Source organism: Hemibagrus wyckioides, linkage group LG03 (assembly GCF_019097595.1).
Source record: "Hemibagrus wyckioides isolate EC202008001 linkage group LG03, SWU_Hwy_1.0, whole genome shotgun sequence".
NCBI classification, from domain to species: domain Eukaryota; kingdom Metazoa; phylum Chordata; class Actinopteri; order Siluriformes; family Bagridae; genus Hemibagrus; species Hemibagrus wyckioides.
The window spans coordinates 24057069-24070145 of NC_080712.1; the positions used below are offsets into that span (position 1 = coordinate 24057069).

Genomic DNA, 13077 nt, shown 5'->3' on the forward strand with positions numbered 1-13077 from the left:
AAAATGGGCAAGCGTAAGGATTTCAGCGAGTTTGACAAGGAACAAATTGTGATGGCTAGACGACTGGATCAGAGCATCTCCAAAACTGTAGCTCTTGTGGGGTGTTCCCGGTCTGCAGTGATCAGTATCTATCAAAAGTGGTCCAAGGAAGGAACAGTGGTGAACCGGTGACAGGGTCATGGGCGGCCAAAGCTCACTGATACACATGGGGAGTGAAGGCTGGGCCGTGTGATCCGATACAACAGACAAGCTACTGTTGCTCAAATTGCTGAAGAAATTAATGCTGGTTCTGATAGAAAGTTGTCAGAATACACAGTGCATGATGGGTCAGGGCTGTTTTGGCAAGCCAAAGGAGGACCAACACAATATTGCAGCGCAAGTATTTAATTTTTGATCCAGACTAAGCCTCCACTATGCAATAACTCCTAGGTGACATTATCTTAAGCTGTGTCCCGTATGACTTGATATGCACTTACACTATGTAGTCTACCATCTAGAAGGGTAGTGTCTTTTGGTACTAATTGGAAGTCTAATCTGTGTCCCAGTTGATGCCAAATAACGTCAAATCCATGGAATTCAGTGCTGCTAGTTTTAGTGAATAATCACACAATCTGGGCTAATTTAAAATACATTTGTAAGATGTCTTGTCCACCAGAGTGTCACTGACCATCTTGACAATTTTTTTCTCATCCAGGGTCAGCATCTGGTAGCCCCGCCCCTCTTCCGTTACGAAAGAAAAGCTGCAAGCATTGAATTGTTCGTTCTACATGGTTGAATGAGTGCATTATGTGGGTACCTCTTCTTGCTGGAATTGTTAAAATGAATGCACTACTGATATTATTTACATTAAAAATGGCATAGAAAAGTATGGGACACATCTTTAGACTGTCGATGTACAATGCATTCAGGTTCCTAGTGTTTTAGTGCAAACTTCCGCCTCAGACATTCAGCCAGCAGGTCGTGAGTGTATGCATATGGCACACAGAACTGGAAACACTTCATCAGTTTTGAAGTCATCAGCTGTTTGGTTGGATTCTACAAGATTTCTGGTAGTTGTGTGTCGCATTTTTCTAACAGGCCGCCTGGAAACAAAGCTGTCGTTATGCTCTACTTCCCTCATGGAAGAAGGAAGCCATCATGTTTACAACTGTGACAATGACTGCTTGTGAGGATCAGCTAAAAGCTGGATTTTCCAAATGATAAGAAGTTCACAGTATCGACTTATTAATTTGCACAATTTGGTTGCACACCAAATTGTCTGTTATTGTAGGAACATCGACTTTACATTTTCATGCCATTAAATATGACACTGAACAAAATGTCTTTGGCCAGTAAAAGCTGCTATGGAGTCCAGATCTTCTGCTGTCAGTCTGAAGCTCTGAACTCTATAGTAGCTTATATTGGCCAAGGACCGAGCAAGAGGGAGTCTGACTGACATGTAAAACAACCAATCACAGTTCACTACACTAGAAACTAGTGCAAACAAGAAAACTGAAGCTGCACCATCTACCACAGTGATGAAAGGAGACCTCATGGCTCTCCTATTACAGTATTTCCCACATGCATGATAGTTGCCTTTGCATTTAAACTGAAGTTGTTTTTATATGACAAATGACAACTTTTAAAACTTAATTGTCACCAACATTAACAAACAACAACAAACAAGCATAAACAATTTATTTTGTGAAAGTGAAACCATGCATTAAGTGTCTAGACTTTGGAGTGGACACACACCTCAGTGTCCCAATCCCATGCCTATGATCTGACAGCATCAGGCTGGGTGTAAATGTTAACCAGAGATTCTCCGGCTTTGAAGCCAGCTTGTAATGAAACGGTGTGTTAAAGCTCTGTTCAAAAGGAAGGTTACGGCTGGATTTTTTTTCCATTCCTGCTCTGCTGTATTTCCTGAGAGAATGGCTTCTTAAGCTCCTGTCCGTGTGTTTATCAGCGTCCGCCAATCTGTATTTCATATTCACCAGACGTAGCTGACAACCTCCGCTCCTCTCCTTTCATCCGTGCCTTTGGACAAGCGCTTTGGTTTGAACTGTTAAAAGTTGTTTAAAAGTGGAAATGGCATTTGAGGCTGAAGCTTGACCTTTTTCTAGCAATCTCCAATCCCCAGCCGCAAAAACAGTGATAGATGGCCTTAATGGTACAGCGTCACTAGCAGGTCTGCAGCACATACACACACATAGGGGAGAACCGACACAACACTAACACGCTTGTTTTCTCTAAAAGCAGACATAGAAATGAGACTTTAATCATGCATGCACAAGTGCATCACTTCTCCTCAATTGTCTAAAGTCAAAAAAGCAGGATTTGGGGGGAACAAAAGCCAATTTTCTGCCATATAGTTTTACTTTTTTTTAATATTATTATTTCTCAGGCTGCTAAGAGTAAGCAAGGTGACAGCAATGAGAGAGAAAAGATACACACACTAACTTAACAATCAGTGAAAAGTGCATAAATGGGCTATTTTTATTTAAATCATAGTTAAATATTACCACATAAAAAAAATTAAATGGAAAATACAATAAATAAATTCATTAATAAAAAGCGTAATGATCAATTACAATTTTGAAATAGATGATTGCTTTATGCTTGCTTTTGCACATGGCCATAATGAATAAGTGATTATCTTTTTCTTTCTTCTTTTTTTTTTTAAACACTTCATGCTACCATTAAAGGAAATCACATGCAGTATTGAATGCATAATGTTGTTTTTCCTTATGTATAAAGTTACAGGGTTTTTTTGCTGATACAGTTGACCTGTGTTACATTACTACTGTGATGCTTTGCCATCACTGTGATGATCTGTTGTAACTTACTGAAGTTATGGGGAAACGTGCACGTGATAAAAGGTTATGATTGTGCTGATTCTCCCCTATACACATTTAATAAAAACTAGACTTAGAGCTCACTTACAAAACACTTGAGTGAGCCAAACTGAATAGTAATTATAAAAGAAAAGAAGGGAAATTACCAAAAAGTGCAAATACAATAAAAAAAGGAGGAATAAATGTAGAGGGAAGAAACAAATTAAAATGGTCTTTGCTACTACTACAAAAGTCTTTATATCAGTTGTAGTGTTGACATGCCACATACGAAAACACACCTTTAAGTAATTCACCAGTAAATCGAAGGAGAGATCATTTTAAAGCAGGAAAAACACAGAATCACAGGTTTTTTTCCATTGATATCACCAGGGTCACCATATATACACTATTTTTCCAAACAAACATATGTTTATTCCTTTTCTACAATCAGGTAAATGTGACAGAGATCCTGACACTAGATTAAGAAAAGCAAAAGTCCATGCAATTTATTTTAGTACACAAAACATTAACTCATCCACTAAGGCCAATGAAAAGTAGAGAATGTACACTACAATTCAAAAGTTTGGGATCACTTTGCTTGTTTTCCAGTTGTGCACCGAGGTTTAGTAGTTTGCACTGTTCTATCAAGGCCATTTTGAGCCTGTAAACAAACCCACAGCTCCTGATGATCCAGATACTAAGCTAACTAAAAAGGCCACTTTTATTGCTCCCTTAATCAGTACAGAGTTCAGCTGTGCTAGCACAAAAGGGTTTTCTAACAATCAATTAGCCTCATAAAAATGATTAGCTTGGATTAGCAAACATAACAAGAGATTGAAACAGAGGACTGATGGCTGCTGATAAAGGGCTTCTGGGTGACAATGTAGATCTTTCTGTAAAAATAATCTGATTCATTTTTGAAATGGATAGAAATAGATTTTTTTTTGGAAAACAAGGAAATTTCCAAGTGATCTTAAACCTTTAAACAATAATGTATATTAACTACAGGGATGTTTTTGGTTAGTTGGAAGGAAACTGGAGTGCTCAGCTTATGCATATACAGGCAAGGGGAACAGTGCAAACTGTTTCCTCTTACAATACAGTAACATTAACTGGTATTTTTATTTAACATATTGATCATCATTATATTAGTTTAAATGTTTTATTTAGAACTGCTCCATTAAATAAGTTAAAATAAGTTCCAGCATTATTTAGCCAAAAGTATTTGGAAAGCTGACCATAACCATGTGACCATTCCATAACAATGAACACTAATATAGAGTTAGTTCTCCTTTGCTGTTGTAATAACCTCCACTCATCTGGGAAGGCTTTCCATTAGATGTTGAAGCGTAGCTGTGGGGATTTGTGCTCATTCAGCTAGAAGAGCATTAGTGAGGTCAGGTACTGATGTTGAGTGAGGAGACCTGGCTCACAGTCAGTAACTCAATTTATCCCAAAAGTTGTTGAGTGAGGTTGAGGTCAGAGCTCTGTGCAGGCCACTCGGGTTCTTCCACTCCAGCCTTGGCAAAGCATGTTAATATGAATCACTTTGTACACAGGAGCATTGTCATAATGGAACATGTTTGGACTTTTGGGTCTTTTGTTCAAGTGAAAGAAATTCTTATATGCTGTAGCATTAAAGACATTTTAAAATAAGTAAAAGCCAAAATCAACATTATTGCCATTGCTTCTCATTACTGATGTGTTGAATGAGGGAAGAGATATCGTTTCTTCAGGACATAGTGCTACATTTAACATGAAACAGCAACAGACAACAGAGCAAACAGTCAGACAACAGACTATACACAACACTATACAACTGACTACACAACAGACTACACAACAGACTACACAACAGACTACACAACAGACTACACAAGAGACTATACAGCAAACTACACAACAGACTACACAACAGACTACACAACAGACTATACAGCAAACTACACAACAGACTATACAACAGACTACACAACAGACTATACAGCAAACTACACAACAGATTACACAACAGACTATACAGCAAACTACACAACAGATTACACAACAGACTATACAACAGACTATACAGCAAACTACACAACAGATTACACAACAGACTATACAGCAAACTACACAACAGACTATACAACAGACTACACAACAGACTATACAGCAAACTACACAACAGATTACACAACAGACTATACAGCAAACTACACAACAGACTATACAGCAAACTACACAACAGATTACACAACAGACTATACAGCAAACTACACAACAGATTACACAACAGACTATACAGTAAACTACACAACAGACTACACAACAGACTATACAGCAAACTACACAACAGACTACACAACAGACTATACAGCAAACTACACAACAGACTACACAACAGACTATACAGCAAACTACACAACAGACTACACAACAGACTATACAGCAAACTACACAACAGATTACACAACAGACTATACAGCAAACTACACAACAGACTACACAACAGACTATACAGCAAACTACACAACAGATTACACAACAGACTATACAGCAAACTACACAACAGATTACACAACAGACTATACAGCAAACTACACAACAGATTACACAACAGACTATACAGCAAACTACACAACAGACTACACAACAGACTATACAGCAAACTACACAACAGACTACACAACAGACTACACAACAGACTATACAGCAAACTACACAACAGACTACACAACAGACTATACAGCAAACTACACAACAGACTATACAGCAAACTACACAACAGACTATACAGCAAACTACACAACAGACTATACAACAGACTATACAGCAAACTACACAACAGACTACACAACAGACTACACAACAGACTATACAGCAAACTACACAACAGACTACACAACAGACTATACAGCAAACTACACAACAGACTACACAACAGACTATACAGCAAACTACACAACAGATTACACAACAGACTATACAGCAAACTACACAACAGACTACACAACAGACTATACAGCAAACTACACAACAGATTACACAACAGACTATACAGCAAACTACACAACAGACTACACAACAGACTACACAGCAAACTACACAACAGATTACACAACAGACTATACAGCAAACTACACAACAGACTATACAGCAAACTACACAACAGACTATACAACAGACTATACAGCAAACTATACAACAGACTACACAACAGACTATACAGCAAACTACACAACAGACTATACAGCAAACTACACAACAGACTATACAGCAAACTACACAACAGACTATACAACAGACTATACAGCAAACTACACAACAGTTTACACAAGAGACTATACAGCAAACTACACAACAGACTACACAACAGACTATACAGCAAACTACACAACAGACTACACAACAGACTATACAGCAAACTACACAACAGACTACACAACAGACTATACAGCAAACTACACAACAGACTATACAGCAAACTACACAACAGATTACACAACAGACTATACAGCAAACTACACAACAGATTACACAACAGACTATACAGTAAACTACACAACAGACTATACAGCAAACTACACAACAGATTACACAACAGACTATACAGCAAACTACACAACAGACTATACAGCAAACTACACAACAGATTACACAACAGACTATACAGCAAACTACACAACAGATTACACAACAGACTATACAGTAAACTACACAACAGACTACACAACAGACTATACAGCAAACTACACAACAGATTACACAACAGACTATACAGCAAACTACACAACAGACTACACAACAGACTATACAGCAAACTACACAACAGACTACACAACAGACTATACAGCAAACTACACAACAGATTACACAACAGACTATACAGCAAACTACACAACAGATTACACAACAGACTATACAGCAAACTACACAACAGATTACACAACAGACTATACAGCAAACTACACAACAGACTACACAACAGACTATACAGCAAACTACACAACAGACTATACAGCAAACTACACAACAGACTATACAGCAAACTACACAACAGACTATACAACAGACTATACAGCAAACTACACAACAGACTACACAACAGACTATACAGCAAACTACACAACAGACTATACAGCAAACTACACAACAGACTATACAACAGACTATACAGCAAACTACACAACAGACTATACAGCAAACTACACAACAGACTATACAACAGACTATACAGCAAACTACACAACAGTTTACACAAGAGACTATACAGCAAACTACACAACAGACTATACAGCAAACTACACAACAGACTACACAACAGACTATACAGCAAACTACACAACAGACTACACAACAGACTATACAGCAAACTACACAACAGACTATACAGCAAACTACACAACAGATTACACAACAGACTATACAGCAAACTACACAACAGATTACACAACAGACTATACAGTAAACTACACAACAGACTATACAGCAAACTACACAACAGATTACACAACAGACTATACAGCAAACTACACAACAGACTATACAGCAAACTACACAACAGATTACACAACAGACTATACAGCAAACTACACAACAGATTACACAACAGACTATACAGTAAACTACACAACAGACTACACAACAGACTATACAGCAAACTACACAACAGATTACACAACAGACTATACAGCAAACTACACAACAGACTACACAACAGACTATACAGCAAACTACACAACAGACTACACAACAGACTATACAGCAAACTACACAACAGACTACACAACAGACTATACAGCAAACTACACAACAGATTACACAACAGACTATACAGCAAACTACACAACAGATTACACAACAGACTATACAGCAAACTACACAACAGATTACACAACAGACTATACAGCAAACTACACAACAGACTACACAACAGACTATACAGCAAACTACACAACAGACTATACAGCAAACTACACAACAGACTATACAGCAAACTACACAACAGACTATACAACAGACTATACAGCAAACTACACAACAGACTACACAACAGACTATACAGCAAACTACACAACAGACTATACAGCAAACTACACAACAGACTATACAACAGACTATACAGCAAACTACACAACAGACTATACAGCAAACTACACAACAGACTATACAACAGACTATACAGCAAACTACACAACAGTTTACACAAGAGACTATACAGCAAACTACACAACAGACTACACAACAGACTATACAGCAAACTACACAACAGACTACACAACAGACTACACAACAGACTATACAGCAAACTACACAACAGACTATACACAGACTACACAACAGACTATACAGCAAACTACACAACAGACTATACACAGACTACACAACAGACTATACACAACACTATACGACAGTCTATACACCACATTATACAACAGTATATGACAGACTATACACAACACTATAAAACAGACTATAGTGAACAATTCAGGTAAGGGTTACAAGGGATCCCTCATGATGCTGAAGGCCTTCATCATACCCCAATCATCATCAGTGTCCTCAGTAACAGGAAAACTTGAGGCAGTAAAGTTCCGGACTGTCTTCACCACCAGCTAAAGTGGTTTCCTGTCCAAAGAGGGGCAGTTTCTATAGCAGACAGTGGTGCTACAGGTCAGGGTGCTCTCTATGATGCTTCTGTAGAAGCAGTTAAAGATAACGGTGTGCATATTTGGCTTTGTGTCCTTAGAGGAGCTGTTGAGCTTTTATCACTACCGAGTTCAGGGAGTGTGGAAGGTTTTCAGTGAAGTGTACTACAAGGAACTTGAACATACGCTGTTTCCACTGTAGTACTGCATCCTTCTGATGTCCACAATCATTTCTTTTGCCTTGCTGACATTCAGAGAGATTGCTGTCCTTGCACCAGGACTTCAGCTGCCTCACTTCCTCTCTGTAGGTTCATTTCTCACTGTTGTTGGTGATGAGATCTACAACACTGGTGTAGTCGGCAACCTTGATGATGCGATTGCTGTGATGTTTAGAGACACAGTTATGGGTGAGCAGTGTGTACAGGAAAGGACTCAGTACAGAATGGAGCCCTGGGGGGTTCAGGTGTTTAAGGTGATGAACAATATGTGTTGGATCCTGAGTGTCGGAGGCATGTTGCCAGAATATGGTCACACACTGAGCACTTAATTCGAGGAACTGAAGTTTGTGGACCAGTGCATTCATTACTGCTGCCTCTGTGGTTAATGCTTGAAAATGGCTGTAGAAGTTTCTTTGTGTCTACAATGGTGGTGTCGGTACAAGCAAGGTGATCCTTCTGTAATCGATAACAGTCAGAATTCACGTTGTTGGTCCATTTTTGCTCCTATCTAGTGTGTAGGAGGCCATGACTCTCTTGACGCTGCTGGTGAGGGTGATCCTTGCTGTACTGAGAGCCGATGTCCTGAAAGCCACTCCATCTCCTTATCTGAATGCAACATAACAGGCTTTGAGCAGTGAGAGGAAACAGAGCTTCAGCCAGGTCTGAGACTGGGTTGCGTGGTGATGGAGCTCATGATCACAACTTGCTGATGTAGCCAGTGATACATGATGGATGTGATGGTCAGGCATCCCTATACTTTTGGTCATATAGTGTATGTAACTATTGCAAAACTGAAAAAATGTTTATAGTGTAAGTCAAAATAGTTTAACATGAAATTTAAAGGATTTCACAGTCCTGAAAAAGATGCTTCAAAGCTGGCTTGCTGTGAAATTCTGAAATGGTTTAGTATTTAATTTTGAGAAGAAGAAATAAAATTGCAACTTCCTCCTTTTTTATGAATGCAAACCATATAGTAAGTTAGAGTCTACATAATTCAAGCACAGTTTGATTTATATATCCTGAAATCATTAGTCTTGTAGCACTGACAAAGAATTAGCAGATAATTTGCTGCTTTCTGAAGGTTAATGTTCTAAAGTGAAAGCTTATGGTTCTCCTTGAAAGAAAATGATAATAGTGTTAGTTAGAGTAGGTACAGTTATATTGCAGAAAACCAATCTGCAATATTATTAAGCTAAAATTAGTAGCATCCTTCAAGGGGTGAGTAAAGGAGTGGGGAGAGACACATCGGTGCAGTGTGAGTGTATCATTGTACTACAAACTTTCAGCAAAATGTTCCGCTACCTAACAAGCTGGATCCGAGTCAACGCCGTGATGATTCCTGCAAGTGTCGGCAGTTTTGCAGTGGAGGAATTTATAGTGTTTTCTGTATCTGTTCTCTACCTGTCTGTGTCACATCTCTCTCAACTCCCACTCTTCAGCACAACTTTTCCACATATTAAAAGAAGAAAACTGTTGAAATCTGTGAACTTGCAGCTGGGCTGTGGTGCATGTCACGCTATCAGAGTTGCAGTACACAATGTCTGATTAGTGCTGGCCTGCTTAAATACAGCTTCGAAAGCACTGAACGCTACCTTAGAGACTGCATTCGCACAGGGAAGTGAAATTTGTTGGTGTGTGTAGGAATGTGAATGTGTGTGTGAGGCAGAGAGGTGAAAGAGACAGAGAATGTTTTAGCTGATGGGAGGTCAGCATTTCTCTCTGGAGCCCCATTATAGCGTGGCAGTAAAGGATGTGCAGGCAGAGACACACGGAGGGGCTACGCTTGTAGTGTGTGTGTGTGTGCGTTTGTGAGATAGAAAAAGACAGACAGACAGACAGACAAAGACCCAGAAACAATGCAATGCTATGATTGTGTCTCCTCTTCAATGCAGCCACAAAGGTAGTCCCATCAATTACTAGTACACACACACACACACACACACACACACACACACACACACACACAAATGAGACATGTTGTTTATGCCTACCAGCACAGGGGAGTGAGTAGCCCAACACAGGGTCATGGATGAATTGTCGTTCATTCAGTCGAGTCACACAGTAAATGTGGAAACAATCCAAACAGATCACATGACGCTCGGCACACTGAGACACCAGAACAGGACTCCTGCAGGACGGAGTACAGAAGATGTTGTACATTAGCACTGATCCTGTGCATGCACATGCTCATTACATAGCCTTATAGTTTGAAAGAAAGAGGAAAAAGCATGGACGATACTGTTAAAAATATCTCACTACTCAGTTTTTATGTAAAGGTAAATAGTAAAAAAAAATGCATCATTTAAATAACCAAGTAAGCACAGGAAACATCCAAAATCATGGGCTATTTTAAGCATTATAATAAAAACAGTCATTTGGCAATAGCCAGTAAAAGTACAGGTTTCAGTTCTGGTAAGATCTGACTTCTTTTTCCTTTATATCAGAAAGCTACTGTAAAAAAAAACATATTCTTGTACAGCAGGAGAAATGTTACCTCTCTGAGCAAGAGAGTCTTCTTGTAGTGCAAACTTATAGAAACTCATTCTGCTGTCATCTGAGAAAGTTTGTACTTTTTTCTATTTTCACAAAGATTAAGTTAGTGGATTTCCTTTCATGTGCACCAACAAAACTACAGCACTACTCGTTTTTATTAGACATCTCTCTGCCATAAGATGTTTGACAAGACAATCACATCACTGTAGCAGCTGTACCAAAACTCTGTAACCTGAGAAGCAATAGAGAATAAACTAATTATCAGAAAGAAAGAAAGAAAGAAAGAAAGAAAGAAAGAAAGAAAGAAAGAAAGAAAGAAAGAAAGAAAGAAAGAAAGAAAGAAAGAAAGAAAGAAAGAAAGAAAGAAAAGGATGGATGGATTTCTCTCCGGTTTTTGTAGGGCAGTGGCAGCTCAAGTTAAGGCTCTGGTTTGTTGATCAAAATGTCAGGGTTTAAGCCACTGCTAGGCCCCTGAGCAAGGCCCTTAACCTTCTCTGCTCCAGGGGCACTGTATCATGGCTGACCCTGCAATGTCACCCCAACCTCCAATCTGGGATATGCAAAGCAAAAAAAATTCACTGTGCTGTAATGTACAAGTGACAAAAATGAAGGCTTCTATTTCTTTCCACAATCCCAGCACAGAAAGCAGAATTTCCCGGAATTCTTGTATGGAGATAATTCTGTAACAGAGATCCTTGCTTTCCTCTGAGTTTATCATCAGATTGCTGTTCCACATGCGCCAACACTAAACCACAGTTTCACACTAGAATGTAAAATAAGCTCTCGTTTTTTTTTTCATTTCATTTCAAGCCGAAAAAGAAAATCAATTTTCTTGTCAATTTCAAGTAGTATTATCCTCAGTCTACATTGTAGTCGTAGTATTTTACTCTTCTGCAGTGCCATGAGGCAAGACTCAATTTCTGTAGACTGGCTCTGGATGTTGTGTCCCCTGAGGCTTCCTAAAAAACTGATGACTGTCTGGGGAAACAGCTTTGTTTCAAGACAGCATGGGGCTCAAGACAGCAGACAGGAGGATTATTCAGTTTAGAGCCCAGCCTCACAAATACAGGTGTATGTATGTGAGACAGCGGGAGAGAAAGAGTGCAGTGCGAGAGCAGTATAAGAAAATCATTATTAAGTGAATCCACAGTAATACCACGATCTCTTGCTGATTTGTTTTGATTAAATTCAATTTTTTTGCCAATCAAGGGCCGAGTGTTCAAAAACACCACTTATCCTCTAAAATAGTCTGTGTCACATACGCACACAGTTGACTTCCACAAGTCTGGCAATCATTTTCTCAGCAAATCTCAACATTATGCACAAACCTTCAATACTACAAACACTTGATCTTAAAGTCAGCTTGTTAGTGCTGAGCTCCACCTCAGTAAGCCCTCTTCTGGTGGTGCTTTAAGAACACGCCTATGTCCTTGCCTCTGCCCTTGAGAGAGGAGGAGGAGCAGGCAGGAAGCGAAGAACGAAGGCTAAACAAAGGCCCACTCGGGAAGCTAATTGCTGCGCCACTTCAATCAGTTCTTGATTTGAATGGGGAGTGTCGCTGATTGGACTGCATTGTGCCAGATCTCGCCTTCGGTTCGTCATCCAGAAAGCAAAAAGGTGGCAACTGTTGTGCTGAACTAATAGCTAACTGCTGACCTTCAGCAAGAACACACACTTCACTGAGCTTGGTGATTGCAGCTAGGCAGGGTGGGAGGAGTGTTTTAGTCAGTGAGGTGGTTTTAACCATCAGCCATTCTGTTTGTGTTAATCAGCTGTTTGCTTAATACTAATAAAGCCTTCATAGTTTTAGACTAAATCTCCTGTGCTGTGGCTTTGTTTCTATGTTGGTCTTCCATATGAGGAAGCAACACCACAAACCCAAAAGGACCTCATAATGTCTTCTGTGTCACAGTGGACTCACAA

At 39.2% G+C, this 13077-nt stretch overlaps 1 protein-coding gene across 1 annotated transcript in view; it reads right to left on the reverse strand.

The window, feature by feature from the left end:
* prkn (parkin RBR E3 ubiquitin protein ligase) overlaps nucleotides 1-13077 on the reverse strand; it is a 113150-nt gene that overhangs the window by 44420 nt on the left and 55653 nt on the right. The window contains exon 7 of the mRNA XM_058386486.1: nucleotides 10653-10789. Within this exon, the coding sequence (XP_058242469.1) occupies nucleotides 10653-10789 (137 nt within the window). The remainder of the gene's footprint in view (nucleotides 1-10652; nucleotides 10790-13077) is intronic.